The sequence below is a fragment of the Bicyclus anynana genome, chromosome 12 (genome assembly GCF_947172395.1).
Source record: "Bicyclus anynana chromosome 12, ilBicAnyn1.1, whole genome shotgun sequence".
NCBI classification, from domain to species: domain Eukaryota; kingdom Metazoa; phylum Arthropoda; class Insecta; order Lepidoptera; family Nymphalidae; genus Bicyclus; species Bicyclus anynana.
Window position 1 is genome coordinate 14,168,112 of NC_069094.1, and position 20,589 is coordinate 14,188,700.

General features: G+C 37.7%; 2 protein-coding genes and 1 non-coding gene across 3 annotated transcripts; all 3 read left to right on the forward strand.

Moving 5' to 3' along the window:
* Window positions 1-44: 44 nt before the first annotated feature.
* On the forward strand, window positions 45-1,695 carry LOC112050629 (frataxin homolog, mitochondrial). The gene is made up of 2 exons (XM_024088933.2): window positions 45-381; window positions 1,405-1,695. Exons 1-2 carry the CDS (start codon window positions 109-111, stop codon window positions 1,651-1,653), a joined length of 522 nt encoding a protein of 173 aa, XP_023944701.2. The 5' UTR covers window positions 45-108; the 3' UTR covers window positions 1,654-1,695.
* Window positions 1,669-19,677, forward strand: LOC112050628 (uncharacterized). The gene is made up of 18 exons (XM_052884810.1): window positions 1,669-1,807; window positions 1,951-2,084; window positions 2,741-2,856; window positions 3,787-3,944; window positions 6,162-6,345; window positions 7,255-7,361; window positions 8,054-8,275; window positions 8,953-9,153; window positions 10,006-10,302; window positions 10,413-10,584; window positions 12,112-12,254; window positions 13,895-14,014; window positions 14,961-15,165; window positions 16,142-16,219; window positions 16,742-16,950; window positions 17,688-17,783; window positions 18,131-18,274; window positions 18,993-19,677. Exons 1-18 carry the CDS (start codon window positions 1,733-1,735, stop codon window positions 19,185-19,187), a joined length of 2,856 nt encoding a protein of 951 aa, XP_052740770.1. The 5' UTR covers window positions 1,669-1,732; the 3' UTR covers window positions 19,188-19,677.
* Window positions 4,542-4,703, forward strand: LOC112057255 (U1 spliceosomal RNA). Its single transcript, XR_002887676.2, has one exon. It is a non-coding gene; the product is annotated as a U1 spliceosomal RNA (small nuclear RNA).
* Window positions 19,678-20,589: the final 912 nt, after the last annotated feature.

Below are 20,589 nucleotides of genomic sequence, written 5' to 3' on the forward strand. Positions count from 1 at the left end.
CTATATGTCACTCCGACTTTGACTTTGACAGGAACCATCAAAATTCTAATTTCAAAAGAGTGAAAAACAACATAACCTAGATGAGTGAATATCTTGTGTTTTATCAATATGTTTAGAAATATCCTTCGTACCAGTCGTTGGCTGGCACGGCGGCAAATTAATATAACGCCATCAATATGCAGACATTGGTCTAACAACGTAAAATGCCACCACATTCAAAGTGCAAGGAATCGCCTGTGTAGTACTCAAAGTATTCAACCAGATTTGGATCCTGTAGTTTTTGATAAAGTGTGCAATGAAACGTTGGAATCTCTGTATGAATATTTCGAAGAACTAATCGATAAATCGTCCAATTTGAAAGGCGCTGATGTAACTTTCAGTGTAAGTATTATTCTCGTCCTTTAGATTATTATTGTAATAATTTCCTTAAGTCGCCGGATTAATTAGTACCTAGAGCTATCTAATAATGTCAGTTTGTCCTCTGTTAATTGGGACTGAGAGATACAGGGTCAATTCCCAGCTCTGATCATATAGTAAACCAAACCGTGTAACCGTGTACCGTGTAACCTTGTACCGTGTAACCGTGTACTGTGTACCGTGTAACCGTGTGCCGTGTACCGTGTAACTGTGCACCGTATAACCGTGTACTATGTAACCGTGGTTTATAAGTTAGATTTGTAAGAAACTGTTGGCACTTAACATTTTCTAATAGAGCAGTGAAGTTCTTAAGTTGTAGCCTGATAAATACACTCAATACACAATTTCTTTGTTTAGTTATAACATACTCAATTATTGTTTCCCTACATTGCAAGACCGTTTTTGAGATGACATATTGACATGAATTAGTCAAGGACTTTACCATCAAGTAGCCCATGGGAGCATTTGGTATACTTTATAATGGGGAATAAGTTGATAATACAGTTAAAGAGTTTTTATTATCTTAGCTTTTAAGAGATTTATACTAATTCTAGCACTACAATACTACTACTATAAAGATGGCTATAAGATTGATGAGATGATGGATATAAGATTTTGTTGAACAAAAACATTACAAATGAATTTAATTATCCTTGGCCTCTCTAAAATTGCAGCAAGTTATGTATTAGAATAGGTATCCAAAGCTGCTCTAATAGGATACTTATTTTACCAAATTTGGCTAGGCAGGGAAAACAACAGAAGCAGAGAAGGAGTGTTAATTGATTGTCAAGGAACTCCTTAACCCTACATCCATTGTTCACAAGTCCAGGATTCTGCTTGCTGTTTTTCTCTCTGCCACACAATGGATCTGTCACTCACACAATGAATCCATTGATTGCTAAGATACTTGTCTCATTGTCAAGGAATTGGCCCAATAGTTGTTTTGTTTAGTTCCTTGTAACTTATCATCATTTTATTTAATTACAGGACGGAGTACTAACAGTAGCCCTAGGTCAGAACTATGGGACCTATGTAATAAATAGACAAACACCTAACAAGCAGATCTGGTTAAGTTCACCCACCTCTGGTCCTAAACGATATGACCTGATATTAAATGATGGTGGATACTGGATATACAAACATGACGGAGTGACTTTACATCAACTTTTGCAACAGGAAATATCTGAAATTGCAAAGGACGTCAATTTTAAAACATGCACACATGCTTTAGTTTAATATTGTTATTATTGCTGTAATATAAGTAGGTATTAAATTTTTTTTGTTGTTTTATTTGGTTTCTCTTGTACACAACAAAATGGAGGTTATCGAAGATGGCAACATTATGGACAGAATCCCAATCCTGTTGCAGAGGGATTTGGAATATTATCAGGTAAATATATTAAATCTTATATTTAATTATTGTGTATTAAAAAATCAATATTTTTTTGTAATCTGAAAAAATAGTATAAAAAATAGTATAAATGTAATATGTAAAAATAGTATAAATTTTCATAAGATACCATAAAATTTCAGAAAAACCAAACAGTGCTATCAGAAAATGTTTGCTGTGGTGTTGTCGGTGGGAGGTTAGACTTTCCAAGAAGTGCATCATTTGCTGCTGTCAAAATAGTGCTCTGGTTGGAAGAGGAGTTTTCTATTGCTTTTAAGTAATTATTACTAATTATTGTTATTAGTATACTCTTGCTGGAGGGACCTTTTAGGAATAAACTATTCTAGTATTCTCAAGTACCACTCAGGTACTTACTGGACACTGAGCTAAATAGAGACATTTTCTTTCTTTGTTTCTTCGTTCTGGTTCCTTTTCCGCACTTGGCCATTCATGTTGGTCATTGTGTATTGGGCCATCCAGATGGTCGAGGTTAACTTCAGAAGCTTAGCAGGCCACCCAGAACACTGAGGTGTTTGTTAACCGGAGAGCCAATGTGTGCCACAAATTGTTCTGATACCATTTGTCAAGGCATAACAGCAAAATTTTTTTTTTTATTGTTTTACTTCTGGGCTTATTTGCGATCAGTAAAGAACTATAAGAAGATGTGTTCTATGATAACAGCTAAATAGGCACATTTATGATCTTGAGCTTAGCAATACACGCACCATGCAGACCTTGCCAAGAGGTGTATAAAACACCTTTGCATCCCTCATCTCTGGCATATTATGCATTCAGATAAGGTAAATCTTTCCAGGCAGAAATTCTCGGAAACCTTTAGAAATCAAGTTTTTCAAATCAAGTCTCATAAAGTAAAAATTAACATTGAAATAATTTTAACAATAATTAACTAGTGAATATGTATGAAATTTTCAGGCAAGGTTCTGGAATGTTTGTAAGCATTGGTGAAGACAAAGCAGATGGTGTGGCCAAAACTTCAGACCCTGACAAGTTTGCCCAGTTGGCTACCAAATCCAGCGACTCTTTATTAGGTAGTATTAGCATGAAAAATCATTAAGAAGTTTGTGAGGTTTTACTACTTTTGCTTGCAGCTTGGCATGCCGTAGTTTTGATTTTGGTCATCTTTTTAAAACGCTTTTATTAGCTTCACTTTTAACTATGTATGTAAGAAAGTATAAATATCAATTTGACCCACTTGCCGGTATTCGATTAGGATGAAATTTTGCACACACTCTGAGTTCTGAGTTCATGACAATTCATGACGAACTAAGAAACGTCATAACAAATCCAAAATGGCGGATTCCCCAAGATTGCGGACTGGCTGTTTGAAATCCACCCTCATGTTAAGGATATAAAATGAAAGGGTTTGCTGTCAGGAATACGAAAAAAATAGTCACGTGACTTAAATCGGTCTCCCTATCACTCACTCGACAAAAGGCTACGCCCAAACTGGGTATCCATTACTTGCATTATGTAATAAAATGTAACTTGTAATTATTGTTATTATATTGTATAATGTAATGTATGGTATTGCTTGATAGTAAATAAAATAAAATAAAAAATCCAATATAATAAAAAATTGGACGTCCCAATTTTTAGTGCGTGTTAAAAACGTGTTTTTAAACAGTTGATTTCGGAATAAATATAGATTTAAAGTATGTACAAATGTAGCCCGCGAATTCGTCCGCGTAAAATTCACTCTTTCATAAGTCCTGTGGGAACCATAGATTTTACTGAGATAGAAAGTAGTAATAGTAGTCCAGTGAAAGTCTTATTAAAATGAGGTTTATTAAAGGGAGGAGATTAAGACGTTTCAGACATTAGTTGGGACAAACAGATAGACAACCAAAGATTATAAAAAAAATATATTTATATAATATGTATAAGTAAAATTGCAGTGTCTACCCTACCCGCCCTTATCTGCTAGTATAAAAATAAAAATCATGACATTAATATTTTAGAACACCTCCACGTGCTCGCGCAAGAAGCGCTGGACCACGCCGACTTGCCAGTGCTGACCGCGACTTTGGGGGCCGCTGCCTTGCTCAAGAACACTCTCTATTGCTACGTACAACATGTAGAGGATGCTGGCAACACTGAACGTCATTCTATATTACTGGTAGGTATACATTGACCTTCTACGGCAAGTTTATGCCTATTTATACTGTCCCGGAGCTAAATATTTATTCATGACACTGCTTCAAACTTTTTTATCTGACATTCATGGGGAGACAGACGAACGAGGCAAACCATGGTAATGGCACGTTTTAGTTTAGTGTCTGATAATAAAATATGTCCGATGAAAATTGTCCGATAGTGTTACCATAAGGTACTTGATTTTAAATATCTTTATCTAGTTTGCAATTATCGTTTAGTCTAGTTGAGCAGTCTAACAATAATCAATAAATATTTTGTTCGTGAGTTTAAAGACTATGCAAATCAAAGATTACAGTGTATTATTGGAAATTGTGTATTATTGATATTGTGATGCAAATCACAAGACTGTATTATAAATAGTAAACAGCGCCATCTGTACTTGAGACAGCGTACTACGTCGCGTCGTCACTACACGCGTCGGGTTTAATGGTTCTACAGAACACAATTTAATTCTAACGTCGTTGCATAGATGGGGCTTTACGTTTTATTTTTGCTTTTGCCTTGCGCTAAGGAGATTTTTCTAACATACATGACTACCTGCGATATGGAAAGTCTAATCATACTTACCTGGCGTAGGGGATACCGTGATCAAGAAGGCGGTTCCCCCAGAGCGAGGCCCTTCCATTGCACTGCGGCTGGGTTGACCTCTGCGATTATCCCTAATGTGGATAACTCGGACGCGTAATTTTTGGTAGTGGGGACTGCGTACGCGCTGTCCCCCCAGAATAGCACTGACCAATGGTGACTTATCACTATTCACTATGTAACTTACATAATCTTGTAATCCAAGATTATGTAAGTTACATAATATAGTGTTAATTATTAATTTATTAGTCTTTCATCGCGTTTGTCGGTACTTGGTCACCGTTTACCAATTTAAAAAAAAAACAATTGTTGCACTCGAAGCTTTTTCAACGAAACAAATAGGTAAAACATTACTAATAATATAAATGTGAAAGTGTGTGTCTGTCTCTTTTTGTTTGTCCGTCTTTCACGGCAAAACGGAGCGACGAATTGACGTGTTATTTTATATGGGTAGGGTAGGAATAACGATGACGTGCACAAAACTATTTAAATTAGTTTTAGATAATGGAGATGATGACTAGGTTTGAATAAATTGATTTTTATGATACATTCGGGTAAATAAGGTCAATGTTAACTAATTTATATAAAAGAAGCAAAGAATGTTTGGATATTTGCAAAATAAATAAGATTATAAAATTTCAAAATCTATCAAATTTTTTTTTATCGTAATTAGATAAAAATTCATACAGTTTTAGCTTCCTTACGTTAAATGTGCCATTTTTCAATAAATGAACTATAAACATACTATGAACTATGAACTATAACGCACAAATAACAAAGATATTAGTGATTTTGTTTGAACGCCCATACAAATCTAACGATCAGCGAGCCAACGACGTCACTTGTTCGTGCCATTTTGTATGGAGCGTATTTCAGGGATCCGCGGCAGCGCCGCAAATCTGACACTTTAAATCCCTGTAACTCCGAAAGTAATGATCGCAGATATCCTGTTACTTTTAGAAAATTGCTTTACTATTAGCATACTCTTAATTTATATGTATACAATTAAAAAAATTGACATCATCCCTATTAGATGGTGTGTCAACCATTTGCCTTTTATCCTATAATTACGTGACAGCCTGTATAGTGATTCATCAGAAAGGATTTAAGTATATAATTTGTCAAGGTTTTGTGTAAATTGTTTAAAAATTAGTATTATTAATTCGAAAGTAAATGTGTTTATTTGTTTGTTACACTTTCACGCCTTAATCACTTAAAGTCTGTTAGTCTATTTATCTATTTATGTCTAATATTCGTTCATCTATATCTCAGGCATGGCCGTGATAGCCCAGTGGATATGACCTCTGCCTCCGATTCCGGAGGGTGTGGGTTCCAATCCGGTCCTTGCCATACACCTCCAACTTTTCAGTTGTGTGTATTTAAGAAATTAAATATCACGTGTCTCAAACGGTGAAGGAAAACATCGTGAGGAAACCTGCATATCAGAGAATTTTCTTAATTCGCTGCGTGTGTGAAGTCTGCCAACCCGCATTGGGCCAGCGTGGTGGACTATTGGCCTAACCCCTCTCATTCTGAGGAAACTCGAGCTCAGCAGTGAGCCGAATATGGGTTGATAACGTAACGTATATCTCAGGCATGTTACAAACGCTACGCGACCATGTCGGAGGCGGTGGGCGAGCGGGTGTTGGACCTGCACAACCGCGTGCTGTCTCTATACATCCTGCAAGACTCGGGCGGGCGGCCCATAGACGACCCGACCAACGCTGGACACGAGGCAGGCACGCCCTCTGTGCAAGGCTGGTGGCTTTATATGAATGGTAAGGCTTTATTCAAATTTCATTAATTTCAATTAGGCTTAATTTACAAGCACTTTTGAAATGTCAAGTTATGTCATGATTTATGGTGGTAATGGGGATGATGACTAGGTTTGAATATATTGATTTTTATGATACATTCGGGTAAATAAGGTCAATGTTAACTCATTTATACATAAAAAGCAAAGATTGACTGGATATTTGCAAAATAAATAAGATTATAAAATTTCAAAATCTATTAAAAATCTTTTATCGTAATTAGATGAAAATTCATACAGTTTTACCTACCTTACATTAAATGTGACATTTTTCAATAAATGAACTATAAACATAAACGCACAAATAACAAAGATATTAGTGATTTTGTTTGAACGCCCATACAAATCTAACAATCATTAATTGCCTACGACGTCATAAGTTTGTACCATTTTGTATGGGGCGTTTTTCAGGGATCCGCGGCAGCGCCGCAAATCTGACCCTTTAAATCCCTGTAGCTCCGAAAGTAATGATCGCAGATACCCTGTTACTTTTACAAAATTGCTTTACTATTAGCATATTCTTAATTTATATACAATTTAAAAAACTGTCATCATCCCTATTGAAGTCGAAAACTTAATTTAAATTAAAGTTACGAGGGTTCCAAACGAGCCTCGGTCCGAGAAGAGCCCACAACAAACTCAGCCAAGGTTTTTTTTTTGTTTACCATTCATTACTATACAGTATACAGGGTGAAGTTTATTTGGCAAGTATACTTTGTACATAAGCGAAATTTAATAGATACATATTTTTTCCAACTAGATAATGCTATTTTAAAACTGGTTCAGATCAGCTGAGAGGTCAACGAATTCTAGCATTTTAATTGCATTGCATACTAAGGCGATAAATTACCTAAAGTTCTGTTTCTTTTTCCAGGCAGTAAAAAAGATTTATGGGACACGGTACCTCCTAGAATGGCGCAAAGGATCTTTGCTGGGATGTTGAACGAAACACTCACCATACTGACCGTCAGGTATTGCCAGGTGAGAACGAAATCTAAAAAAATCCACCATTCTTTGTCTCTATGCTCCCATGACTATGTTGTAGGTATCTATCTATTCATCGATACTAATATTATAAATGTGAAAGTGTGTGTGTCTGTTTGCTTGTCCGTCTTTCACGGCAAAACGGAGCGATGAATTGACATGACTTTTTAAGTAGAAATACGTTTGACCGTGCCGTGGCGCAGTGGTATGCGCGGTGGATATACAAGACGGAGGTCCTGGGTTCGATCCCCGGCTGGGCAGACTGAGATTTTCTTAATTGGTCCAGGTCTGGCTGGTGGGAGGCTTCGGCCGTGGCTAGTTACCACCCTACCGACAAAGACGTACCGCCAAGCGATTTAGCGTTCTGGTACAATGTCGTGTAGAAACCAAAAGGGGTGTGGATTTTCATCCTCCTCTTAACAAGTTAGCCCGCTTCCAACTTAGATTGCATCGTCACTTACCATCAGGTGAGATTGCAGTCAAGGGCTAACTTGTAAAGAATAAATTATATATAGACTACTTTTTGTCTCTCTCTAACCCCCCACTTTCCTAATATGGGGTTGGAAGTTTGTATGGAACATTTCGCAGTTGTCAAGGTAGAAAGCTAAAAATTGGTATGAAGACTATTTGAAACTAACTAATGACCTTAAATGCGATGCATCTCCATATCTAATTCCTCTATTTTCCAGACCAACACAACAGAGTCAACTACACCTCTCCTCATTAACGATATACTAAACATCCTGCTCTGCGTGGCTCAACTACTGCCGGCTATAAGCAACAACGGGTCTGACCTGGCCGGACTAGAGGGGTCCAAGCAGTCCCGGGACGTGAGGGATGTGCACGCGAAGTGCAATGAGCTATTCAAGTGTATGGTCTATAGAGGAGCTGCGTTGCACTTTTTGCATCAGGTAACTATTTCTTTCGTCATCATCACTTTTTTAGGATTAGGCCTACTGGGACAGGGGGAGTTTAGACCTACCACGCTGCTGTAACAGTGGAATTAATAGACTTTGTATTGGTACCCTCAGGGGATAAGTTAAAATCGACACTCAGCGGCTGAATGATCCCCTGAGGGTGCCCGTACAACGTAAATGAATTCCGTTGTAAGAGCGTCGCCAGCCTAGCCTAGGGTTGATAATACTATAGAGGATGAGAAAAATATTAACTCTTTAACAATGACTATTAGATTTTAATAATAATATGACCATGGCATGAGGGTGTGAGAGCATTAACTTCCCAATTCAGGGTTGTAAACTTTTACTGAATATTTCTTAGAAGTATATCATAATCCGACCTAGCAGTAGACATTATATCTCGCCTATGTTCGAGTTTTGAGTCGTTCTATGAAATACTGAACTTTTTTTTTTAATTTTTTTGGATAACCTACATTTCTTACAAGCTATATAATATTTTAGTAATCAAGGTAACAAGGCAAAATGTTCGGCTACATAAGTCAAAAAAGATGCGTTTTTCTTTATTCATGTGCGTTTAAAAATAACTAACAGCGATCCAGCGACTACCCCTTCAACGTCATAAACTTTACCTCGTTAATATCAGCATAGATATGAAACAAGGTATTTTTCAGGCATTTACAGAACAAGAAGGGACCAAATTCTTCAAGGACACTCCATACCCGTGGATCACATTCATCAATCCAAACCTCTTCGACGGTACCGATGATAAAACAGCAAAAACCACGCAAGAGCTGTCGACGAAGACTGCTCTATGTTTAGAACTGATGGTGTTACTCGCCCAACCGCAGCCTTCATGGTCTTTGGTTGTTAAAGTAGGTTTTACTTATTTTCCTTTAATTATAATTTCGCAAGTACTTCATATTTATCTAGAAATACATCTGTATAGACCATACATAGAAAATACTAAATATCATGAACTCAATTAAGTAACTAATAATGGCTGTTACCTTATTACTCTGACTGGTATGTTGTAGGCTCTTCTAGGACCAAGGCATGTTTGGAACCCTCGTAACTTTAGTTTAAAGTTTTCGACTAATTATCACCGTTATCTAATAATATTATCATATAATATTTCGAAAATGCTTGTAAACTAAGCCTAATTGATATCAATGAAGTGTGAAGAATTTATTACTTTAGTGTTTAGTTTACATGCCGTAGAATTTACACAATTAAAAGCCCAGCTGTAAACCCATTCTGTTTTGTATCATAAACATATAACATATAAAATCTATACTCTATACTAATATTATAAAGCTGAAGAGTTTGTTTGTTGGTTTGATTGAACGCGCTAATCTCAGGAACTACTGGTCTGATTTGAAAAATTCTTTCAGTGTTAGATAGCCCATTTATCGAGGAAGGCTATAGGCTATATTTTATCTCCGTATTCCTAAGAAAACGGGAGCCACGCGGATAAAACCGCGCGGCGTCAGCTAGTAGGATATAATGTTGATGACTTTGTGAATGACAATAATCTTTCTTAGTTTCTACTCTTGTTGAATTATCTTCTATAGACTCAATCGTTACGAGTAGGTACGACTTGAAACTGTAAAACTGTAGAACCTTGGCAATTGCCACTAGTCGCGTGGAGCGTGCTTTCCAATACTTTACTTTGCTATAATTGATTTGAAATACAATATATTATTAATTTTATTTTAATTACATAGGTCCTAACGATGCGCAACTGCCACTTGTCTCGTATGCTGCTCATGAATGCTGTCAGCAAGATGTCAGCAGACAACTCCCGCTGGCCGGCCGACGGGCTGTGGTACAACACTGACGGCTGCAGGCAGAAGTGTGATGGCTTTCTGTGCACCGCTGATGGGTTCTGCAGGTTCAAGGGGGACTCTAACGGTCAGTGTCAAGCCTATCCACTAGTCAACATGTGGCTCTCGCATGCTGCTCATGAATGCTGTCAGCAAGATGTCAGCAGACAACTCCCGCTGGCCGGCCGACGGGCTGTGGTACAACACTGACGGCTGCAGGCAGAAGTGTGATGGCTTTCTGTGCACCGCTGATGGGTTCTGCAGGTTCAAGGGGGACTCTAACGGTCAGTGTCAAGCCTATCCACTAGTCAACATGTGGCTCTCGCATGCTGCTCATGAATGCTGTCAGCAAGATGTCAGCAGACAACTCCCGCTGGCCGGCCGACGGGCTGTGGTACAACACTGACGGCTGCCGGCAGAAGTGTGATGGCTTTCTGTGCACCGCTGATGGGTTCTGCAGGTTCAAGGGGGACTCTAACGGTCAGTATCAAGCCTATCCACTAGTCAACATGTGGCTCTCGCATGCTGCTCATGAATGCTGACTCAAGATGTCAGCAGACAACTCCCGCTGGCCGGCCGACGGGCTGTGGTACAACACTGACGGCTGCCGGCAGAAGTGTGATGGCTTTCTGTGCACCACACACCTGTTCACAACTGAAAGTTAGAAGTGCATGCCCCGGACCGGATTCGAACTTACAAACCCACACCCTCCGGAATCAGAGCCAGAGGTCATATCCACTGGGCTATCACGGTCAGTATCTACTAGTCAACAATTGCCACACAACACGACGTAACAATTTCAGGTAACCAATAGTCATTGGATATTTATGACGTCATAGTCCTGGGTCGTTAAGTCGTTATGATATTTTAGGAGTTTATTTTGTAGACAAAAATGACTGAGGTTTCACTTGGATTATAGATTTGTTATGTCGTAAATCAATTTAAAATATAAAAAGATACAATATTCCTTCTTCTGATCCAATTGTCTCCAAACATTTAAGACAGGACAACAAACGCCAAGAGGAGCTCCATGTACTTCTTGCCCGTTTCATAGGTCTGCCTCGTTTAAGGGGACTTTTAAGTACTCAGTCTGCAAAATTTGGAACGACCTGCCACCACCAATTAGACTAGCTAAATCGCTTCATGTTTACAAAAAATTAATTAAAGAACATCTCTTAGTTCTACAGAAACAATAACCAAATATTTTGCAGGACAGTTGTTTTTCTATTTTTTTTTGTCCTTATTGTAGTTCTTTAGTAATCTTATTTTATTTTTATTTATATTTTCTGCATATAATATGAATGTTGTCCTTCGCTCCAATCTAATTTTACTTACTATAGATATGTGGATACATAGTAGAATATTATTTATCTATTTTAAATTTGGAACCAATAAACGACGCAACGCTTTCCCGATCAGTCCGTGAGCTCACCATGGGGTCATGCCTGAAAATCAGCGCTACAGTTACTTAGCTGTAGCATACAGCTGAGGCAGCGCCCCATTCAGTCGAAGTATTAATTTTCATGTTTTTTTTTTTCTTATTTATGTTATGTTTTTTTTTTTTGGCTGAATAAATGTTTTTATTATTTACTCTCATTTATTTATTTCTCCTTTTTTTTTAAATTTTTAACAATGTTATGCATATAATATACAAAACACTATTAAAAACTTATAAAAAAAAAATTCAACCCTCCCGCTGCGGGACATTTGAGTGCCCAAGCAACCGGTGGTCAGGGCTCCAGAGTGAGGAACCTCCTCACAATACGCGCCGTCTCAAGAATCACTGCCTTCTGTATCCGACTCTTGATCCAACAGTTAAGCGAAAGCTTCTTAAGGTGTTGGTCGAAGCTTTTCGCTATAAGACCATTGACTGAAACAACTATCGGAACAAGAATAGTTGACTCAACATTCCACATGGCGGTAATCTCGTGAGCAAGGTCCAAGTATTTTGATACTTTTTATTATTATTATTAGACGAGTACTATACACAGATACAAATTATTTCAGCCGGGGAAGAGTACGCTCGAGCGGTAGGCGCCCTGACCTACATACTGGCCACAATAGGCAGCAAGGAGGACCTCAAGTCGACGCTTTGTTACGCACTGGAAGTGTCCGGGAGGGACTGGGCCGCTTGTCTGGATAAGCGACAGGTTCATTTTAAACCTTTTTATGATTGGAAAAGTTTTGCAAAGATATTCTGTGCCATCTCAGACCAATTAAAGTATAGGGCCTGCCTCGCTAGATGTTACTTTTCTGTCAAAGTATATGATCAATGATCTAACGCCATTATAAAAGCTGTCTCTATATAATCGATGTTAAATAGTTGTAATCGTGTTCGTGGGTAAAAGAGCTCCGTAAAAATATCTTTTTGTGTAGTTGAATGGTGTAAAAAACGGTCAAAAACTTCTAGTTTAGTATAAGATATATACCAAATCTAAGCTCGTTTTCCTCAGAAAATGACAGACAATTTTGTTTGTGACTATGAGTGCGATTCAGGTCCTTCTATAATTCGTCTGAGTGTGCCATACATAACTAAAGACTGCCTTATGATTTTGTGTCATGCAAAACATACAAACATGATTAAAATATTTTTTTTCTGAAATTGAATGGTGGGAGTGAGAGTTTATGGGTTCCTTTATTTTAGTATCTTCAAACCTACTTCGTAGGTCTAGATTCTAGAATATGCGCCATTAGATCATGCACGTAATACGAGATGCTCGTAACTGAATATTTTTACATAATATTATTGCGATTGAGGTTGATTACATATTGAGGTTATCTTTCTTCCAAAGCGACGTAGAACTGGGAAATTAGTGTTGATACCCTTACTCCTCCCTCCTCCCCTGCTGCTAACAACAACTGCTAACGTCGATCCCGATCATAATTATTATCCTTAACATTGATGATTGCATTGGTTTCTAATTATGTTCAAAATCTCTTCTATAAGGAGAGCCGCGCTAACATGCGACAAACGAGATAATCTCATAAAGAGAAATAGACAAAATTTAACCAATGGCAACCGGAATACCGTTATTTCTTTCATTGCATTGGTACGTCAGAGATGGGACTGGGACAGCTCCAGCGATATTTTGTCTATATTTCTCTTCACTAGTAGAACCTCATAGATTACAAGCCCTTAAAAAAAATTCGTTGTTCGATATCATCATCACCTATATGCGATCAGAGATAATGGTTGTAACCCTTATCTTTCGTCTCCTGCGCTGGAAATATGTACGGCGTTTACGAGTAAAGCATCTATATATGTGTACAATGGAAATTACACAAATGCCGTACAGTAATAAATGACCTATTTCTACAATTGTCGAAGAACTAAAAATTTGTACTGACTTCCGGCACCACCACTTTAATAATAATTAGTTATAATTAAAAAGCCGTTAATAATAATTAGTCATAATTCATCATTTGTACCTGAGATCCTGAGAAATGCCATTCACTCGCGTACTCACATATAACGCTCAGAAATGACGGCATTGTGCTCAGAGTTATTTTCTGATATAGTAACAGCCTTATAAGCGTTATTCACGTTGGTTCATTTCACAGGTAATTTTTTTCAAGGGCTTTTAGTCAGGAGAGGGAAATTTTAATAAGCTGGTATAGTATGATCATAAATTTATTTCGTGGTTGTTCGAAACCGACGAGATTTTTAATTTCGATATTTCGATCCAGTTCCATGGATCGTGGTCACGACAGGACTGAAGTTTAAATCCCGTTTAAATAATTTTGGTATAGTATGCCCCAAAATTCTAGTCTGATTTGACTTTACCTCTAGGTGTGGTGTGACCGTCGCCCAGCTTGGCTGGCCGGCTTGCTGGCAGCTGCTGGGACACTACTACAGTACATGCCACCAATCCTGGTCAATGCTGTGCAGACTGGGGCGTCCATGTATCAGGTGATGTATCAGGTGCTTCCATGTATCATCGTCATCATCATTAATATCCTCATCAGTCGAAGGATGCGACAGCAGGGTAATCTTTGCAGGGGCCGCGGTCCTAAACTGCCTCCATCAACTCAAAAAATTCCTATGTTCGACTGTGTGTAAGTTTTTTGAGTTTGAGACTTTTGGAAGTCGGTTAAAATTTAAAATGTTGGAAGTCCTTTTACACAATGAACTCATACAAAATAATGCTCTTTTAACTGCAAATGTCCTAAATCTGAGAATTATCGATCCGAAGTTAATGAATGTAATTTTTAAAAACGTTTTACATTTGTAGTTATGCGTAGTGTAAGGATTCAGGATATATTTATTGGTGTTAAATATTTTCGAGGTGTGAGTTTACTTCGTCCCCCTCAAAAGACGACAGACAATTTTGCTGGTAAATTTAAGTGTTTTTCTTCAAAATTCAAAAATTCAATTCATTTATTTCAAGTAGGCTCAGTTTACAAGCACTTTTGATACGTCAGTTGACTATTGTAAAGATTCTACCACCGGTTCGGAAGGCAGGTTCTGCTGAGAAGAAACCGGCAAGAAACTCAATAGTTGCTCTTTTGAAAAAAATCATACAATATTATAATTTACAATTGATGACAACATTACAATTTCTTATTATAGTTTTACTTCCTGTGTGAAGGTGGAAGCTGATCCAACGGCCTCCAAGCATCTTTATCATTAACAAACTCATCAATAGTGTAGTAACCTCGACTAAGCAAATGTTTTTGGCTTCGCCTAAAGCTATACACATTGCCTAAAGCTATGCATTGGCAGGTCCATCACAGTTTTAGGAATCTTGTTATAGAAGGCTAATAGAAAGTTATTGGTCTAAGGGTTAATAGAAGGTTGAAGTTCGACGGGTCCCATAACCGTCGTTTTGAGGCTCTAATATTATGGTTTCTTTCAGACAATGTCCCTATGCCTCACATGCATATCCCGGACACTGGACTGCTTGCCGCGATGCTTCATCAACGCATCCACCACGCTGCAGAGTACTCTCCCCTCCAACATCAACCCCGTGGGGGGTTCCATTCTGCTGCAGATGCTGATCACCGTAGCGTATGAGGAGTTGCAGAAATGGGCACAGAAGGAAGTGGTTAAGGAGAACAGTGGTAAGGATTATCAAAACCAATAAAATATATTATTAGAAAGCGAATTGATATCTTCTCTATAGCTTGGCAAATTCGCGAAAGGGAAAGAATTGCGCACGACTGCATACCCGCGCAATCCTTCCCCTCCCGTCGCCCGCATAATATGGGAGTGTTATCAACGAACCGCGCGTCTGTCTGTCTGTTTATTATTATAGCTCAAAAAATACTGGTCAATTTTACATGCAATTATCACTAATAGATAGAGCAATTCAAAGTTAGATATATAATTTGACAAGGTTTGGTATAAATCGTTTGAAATATGACGATACTAATAATTGTTAGAAGTGGCGGAATAACTTAAGCATTCTGAGAGCTTTCATCGAAAACTCTACCTAATCCCTTAGAGATAGAACTAAATATTCAAGTATACATGCATTTATTCCTCTTTTATAAATGTAATATGATAATATGTATATGTATATAATTATAAGACTAAAACTAATGTCGAACAAAGGTGAGTATGATTCACAACATTTGTCAGGACAACTTAATTAACAAATCAAACTGTAACCAAAATAAGACCCTAGAATGGCAGAGAATGACCTTGAGTGAAGTCACGCACTTGTGAACGTTGTGTGTAGGGTTAAAGGCGCCTTTGACTGTTAACATACACTCCCCTTTTCCACTCATGTCACTCTCTCCGCCTATCCCAAGAAACCCATAAAGAATTACATAACAAGAGATGTGGACGGCTCGAACGCCATGAGCACACTGAAGCCGTCCGTACCGCAAGTCGTTACATCGCGGCGATAACACGTACAAATTAATTAATCTGCGATGGCGTAAAGTATCTATTAAAAATGGAAAAAGATCACATACATTAAAAGTTTGCGCTGATTTTCTTATTGTTTTTCCTTAATTAGTGTTTACGGCATGCTGAATAATTTATGTTCAATTATATATATAATATATAATATATGTATTGTTTTTTGTCTAGTGTCGAACGGTGAAGCTCATGATATGAACGTCAGACATAGACCGAAACAAGTTAGAATTTCAACAATGCATCGCACAAGTAAGTTATAACAAATATAAGTTGATATTAGATTTCTTTTTTTTTTAGTTGATATTAGATTGGAAATAGTAGATTCTTTTTTCTTCTGAGAAACTTTCAGTAAATATTTTCTATCGGAGTTAGAGACTTCAGTGTTTCGAAGTCCAACGTTAAACCGTCTCATTATGATATTTTATTTTTGAACTAATACTTCTCTAAGCATTCTTGACTCTTCATCAACTTACTCCCCAAAATTGGTGAATGAAAAAATCTACAGGCATAATGAGACAGTGTTTGTTATTTTAGGCTTTCATAGAGAACTTTGAAACAATCCCTTTTTTGTACACTTCAAGAACCTATTGCGATGTAGTTATGTCTAAGGCTCATAGATGGCGCTTAGTTTTTTATTTTTCGTATATAGCACACTCGTTTTTTTTTTCTTAAATTAGATATGATATGATAGTTGTCAAATTATAGTACCGAAGTTAACGAATTGTACGTGAAGAAATGTAATAAACCTTAAGAATATTTTTATATTCACAGCAACTTCTTCATCAGTCTCGTTCGATGGCAGCCATAGTTCACCGTCGTCCATTGCTCTGGCGATCGCCGAAGCTCTATGTTCTATAGACGAAGACCATAAACACACTTCAGAAATAGAGGACCTTGTCACTCAGAGCAAGAAGACTTACACTGTCTCTGACAATTTTGGTTTGGAAGACTTTCCTGAGTTTGCGGAATTTTTTGAAGAGGTTTGTATTTCGTTAGCTTTACTGTCATAAATGGTCTAGTATAGGTCCTATTTTAGAAGGAGATTTAGGAAAATTGTCAAAACATTCATAACTCATGCGATGATAGTGAATGTGTTAAAACAGGGGTTCCCAAAGTATGGGTCGCGACCCAGAGGTGGGTCGTGAGCAAATATTGAGTGGGCCCTGAAAAAAGCAATCCGATCGGACTAACAGCCGGACGGCCACAGACTAGAAATAAAGAATGATGACACAACCTGACCACAAAGATTGTGTAATCTGAGCGTTACCAATATTTTATGGCCCCTTTTTAAGACGGCTAAGAGGTAGCTCCGTTTTTGTTAGGTGGGTCGGGACCCAATCAAGTTTGGGAACTACTGTGTTAAAATATCAGGTCTCGTTTTATTTTCATTCATTTACTACATTTTACAAGTTTTATTGCACAAAGTAGTACTCATTTTATAGTTGCATAGTTGCATGGGTAAAAGTTTAATCATGTGTTTTAAGTGATTACTTCGATTTTCTCTGAGGACTAACAAAAGTTTTGGCATTGTTGCCTTCGTCTCACTTAACATGACATGACTTGAATTGACTAACGCACAATGACGAATGAATATATTTAACCTTTTTAGCACGAATATGTCTTATTATTTAATCAAATTTTACTTGAGGACTGGCTGGGTATATACACAAACCGTTCGAAGCCATAACGTTAAAATAAATAAAAAAAATGTTTCTAGGGAAACGTCCCGGCGTCAGAGGCAGAGCGAGCAGGCGACGCCGCGGCGTTAACTAGTCAAATACTTATGACAGCTGCTGGCAGAGACAGTTTGAGAGTAAGTAGAATTGTAAGAAGTTTGTATTCTTTATGGGAGCAACTAGATTTTTGATAAAATCTAAATTTGTGCCCAAACTTGTGGCAAAAATGCTTTGAAGTGCAATGGGTCACTCAACGAGTGGGTAATTTATGAGTTAGTTCGCCAGAAGTAAAAATAAAATTTGATAACTTCGTGAAGAATTAAAAAAATTACATATCCCAGTATTGCTTTCTACTATGATGAATAACGTATAACGATGAATATACTACTACGATATGATGAAAATAAAATTGAAGGGGGTGAAATAGGGGTTGGAAGTTTACACCTATTTTCACAAAATATGACATTTCGTTATTGACAAACAGGTAATCTACGACCACCTACAGCTTCACAGTGAAATGATCTACATGGAGTTGGGCCTGCAGAGTCAACAAGCCGCCGAGATATCTCTGAACAAGGCGCCGCTTTTGTACATCATGTTTCATATCGGGAAGAGGCCGTTTGATCAGGTAATTAGGTTGTATAAATAAGCCGTTTATTCCTTACTTACATTTACATTTCTAAATTACATTTCAAAAGTTGTTAGTAGTTTGTTAGCAAGTTTTCTTAAATTATGTTAGTAATATTAGTTGGTATGTTCTTATTAAATATGAACCCCTGAAAGGGTAAAGGCCTCCTCCATCTTCTTCCACAACTCCCTGTCTTTGCCAGATTTCATCCTTTCGTTTCCGGCTATCTGAGTGATATTATCAGCCCACCGTCTGATTGGTCTCCCTACATTTCTTTTCCTAATGGACCTTTCCATCGTGATGTTTCAATAGTCCATCTTTTGTCCACATATCTTGAGATGTGGCCTGCCCATTTCCATTTAAGTGTGATGTACAATTAAGTTGTATTTGTGAGTAAAGAGAAAACAGTTTACATACATTGCTGGGCCCACATTCGGCTCACTGCTGAGCTTGAGTCTCCTCTCAGAATGCATATCACGCAATAAACAAATGCACTTCACGATCGCATGCCAAGAGCTGATTGCCCAATACGTGGCTCTGCCTTTTAAACACCCTGTTTCACTTTTTACTTACAAAAATAGAATAAAATAAATATCTAGGGGGCTCCAAATAAACAATAACAAACGGGATTTCTTTGCCGTTTGAATAGATAACGGAACCCTTTGTGCGCAGGTCCGACACGTACTTGCCTTGTCTTGATATTACATTAATTTTTCAGTACTTACGTGGGGAGTGGACGATGCCGTGGAGCAGGCTAGTGTCGCTCGCCAAGTCGTGGTCCGGCGTTGAGGGCGCCAAGGTCCACGTCAACAGACGGACAGACATTCGCAACGTGAAGACTCAGAGCAAGAACAATAAACAGCTTCTGGAGTTGTATAATATATTCAAATCGCCCATTGAAGGCCTTTTGTAGATTCTTTACTGACAAGAAAAGACAAGACAAGGTCTTGTTTTGCAAATTTATATGCTTATCATATAGGATATTTCATATACGAATGGTCAATGACTTACATATATTTAGTGTAAAATTTTGTAGGCCTATGATACGCAGGCCACGACATATCTAGAGACCAGACAAAGTCAAATGGTCAAACAGCGGCAAAATCGAAAACACCGCTTTCTCTTTTTGTTTCTTATCGCCTCGTAACTTTAATTTTAAGTTTTCGACTTATATTACCACCATTAAATCATGACATAACTTGACTTTTCAAAAGTGCTTGTAAACTTATGAAAATAAATGAAATTTGAATTTGAAAGAGCTACCGCTAATGATAGGATTTATAATGTTAAAATTAAAGGAGGCCTTATAAAGGTATATAATTTACTAATCACACTGTTATATTTAGTACAATGTCAATGCTATTAAGGTTCACCAATTATGTTATCAGAAATAATAAAATATTCAAATTTGATAGTGATTTTAATTTAGTTTGTAACAAATTCACGATCTACGTATCATCATTATAATCACTAGCTGACGCCGTGCGATTTCACCGGCGTGGTTTCCGTTCCCGTGGGAGTACGGGGATAATATTTAGCCATTTTCCTCCTCTATAAATGGGCTATCTAACATTGAAAGAATTTTTCAAATCGGACCAGCAGTTCCTGAGATTAGCGCGTTTAAACACACAAACTCTTCAGCTTTATAATATTATAATATTAGTACAGATGGTATAAAATGAAGCCGCTTCCGCTGCATGTTCGCTTAGATCTTTTCATCTGTGTGCCTAGTGGGAGTTTTCATTATTTTCATACTATTACCATCACGTTGACGTAAACGCAAATTTATATGGAATTAAAACAGTTGTGCAGTAGTGCCACTAGATGGCGCTGTTTCAATTCCTTAGAAAATCGCGTTTACGTTACCTATCCCAAGTAACCCATAAAGAATTACACAACAAGAGATGTGGACGGCTCGAACGCCACGAGCACACTGAAGCCATCCGTACCGCAAGTCATTACAACGCGGCGATAAGAAAAAGTGCAACCACGCTGGCCCATTGCGGATTGGCAGACTTCACACACGCATAGAATTAAGAAAATTCTCTCCTCACTTTGTTTTTCCTTCACCGTTTGAGACGCGTGATAATTCATTTCTTAAAATGCACACAACTTAAAAGTAGGAGCTTCATGTCCCGGACCGGATTCGAACCTACACCCTCCAGAGTCTGAAGCAGAGGTCATATCCACTTTGCTATCACGATCGATACGATAATTGTTTAATTATTCATGATACTTGGACAACAAAGACGAAACACATCAAGGCTATTTTTACGTCTGGAAAGTTATTAAAGGAATAAAAGCTTTTGTAGTTT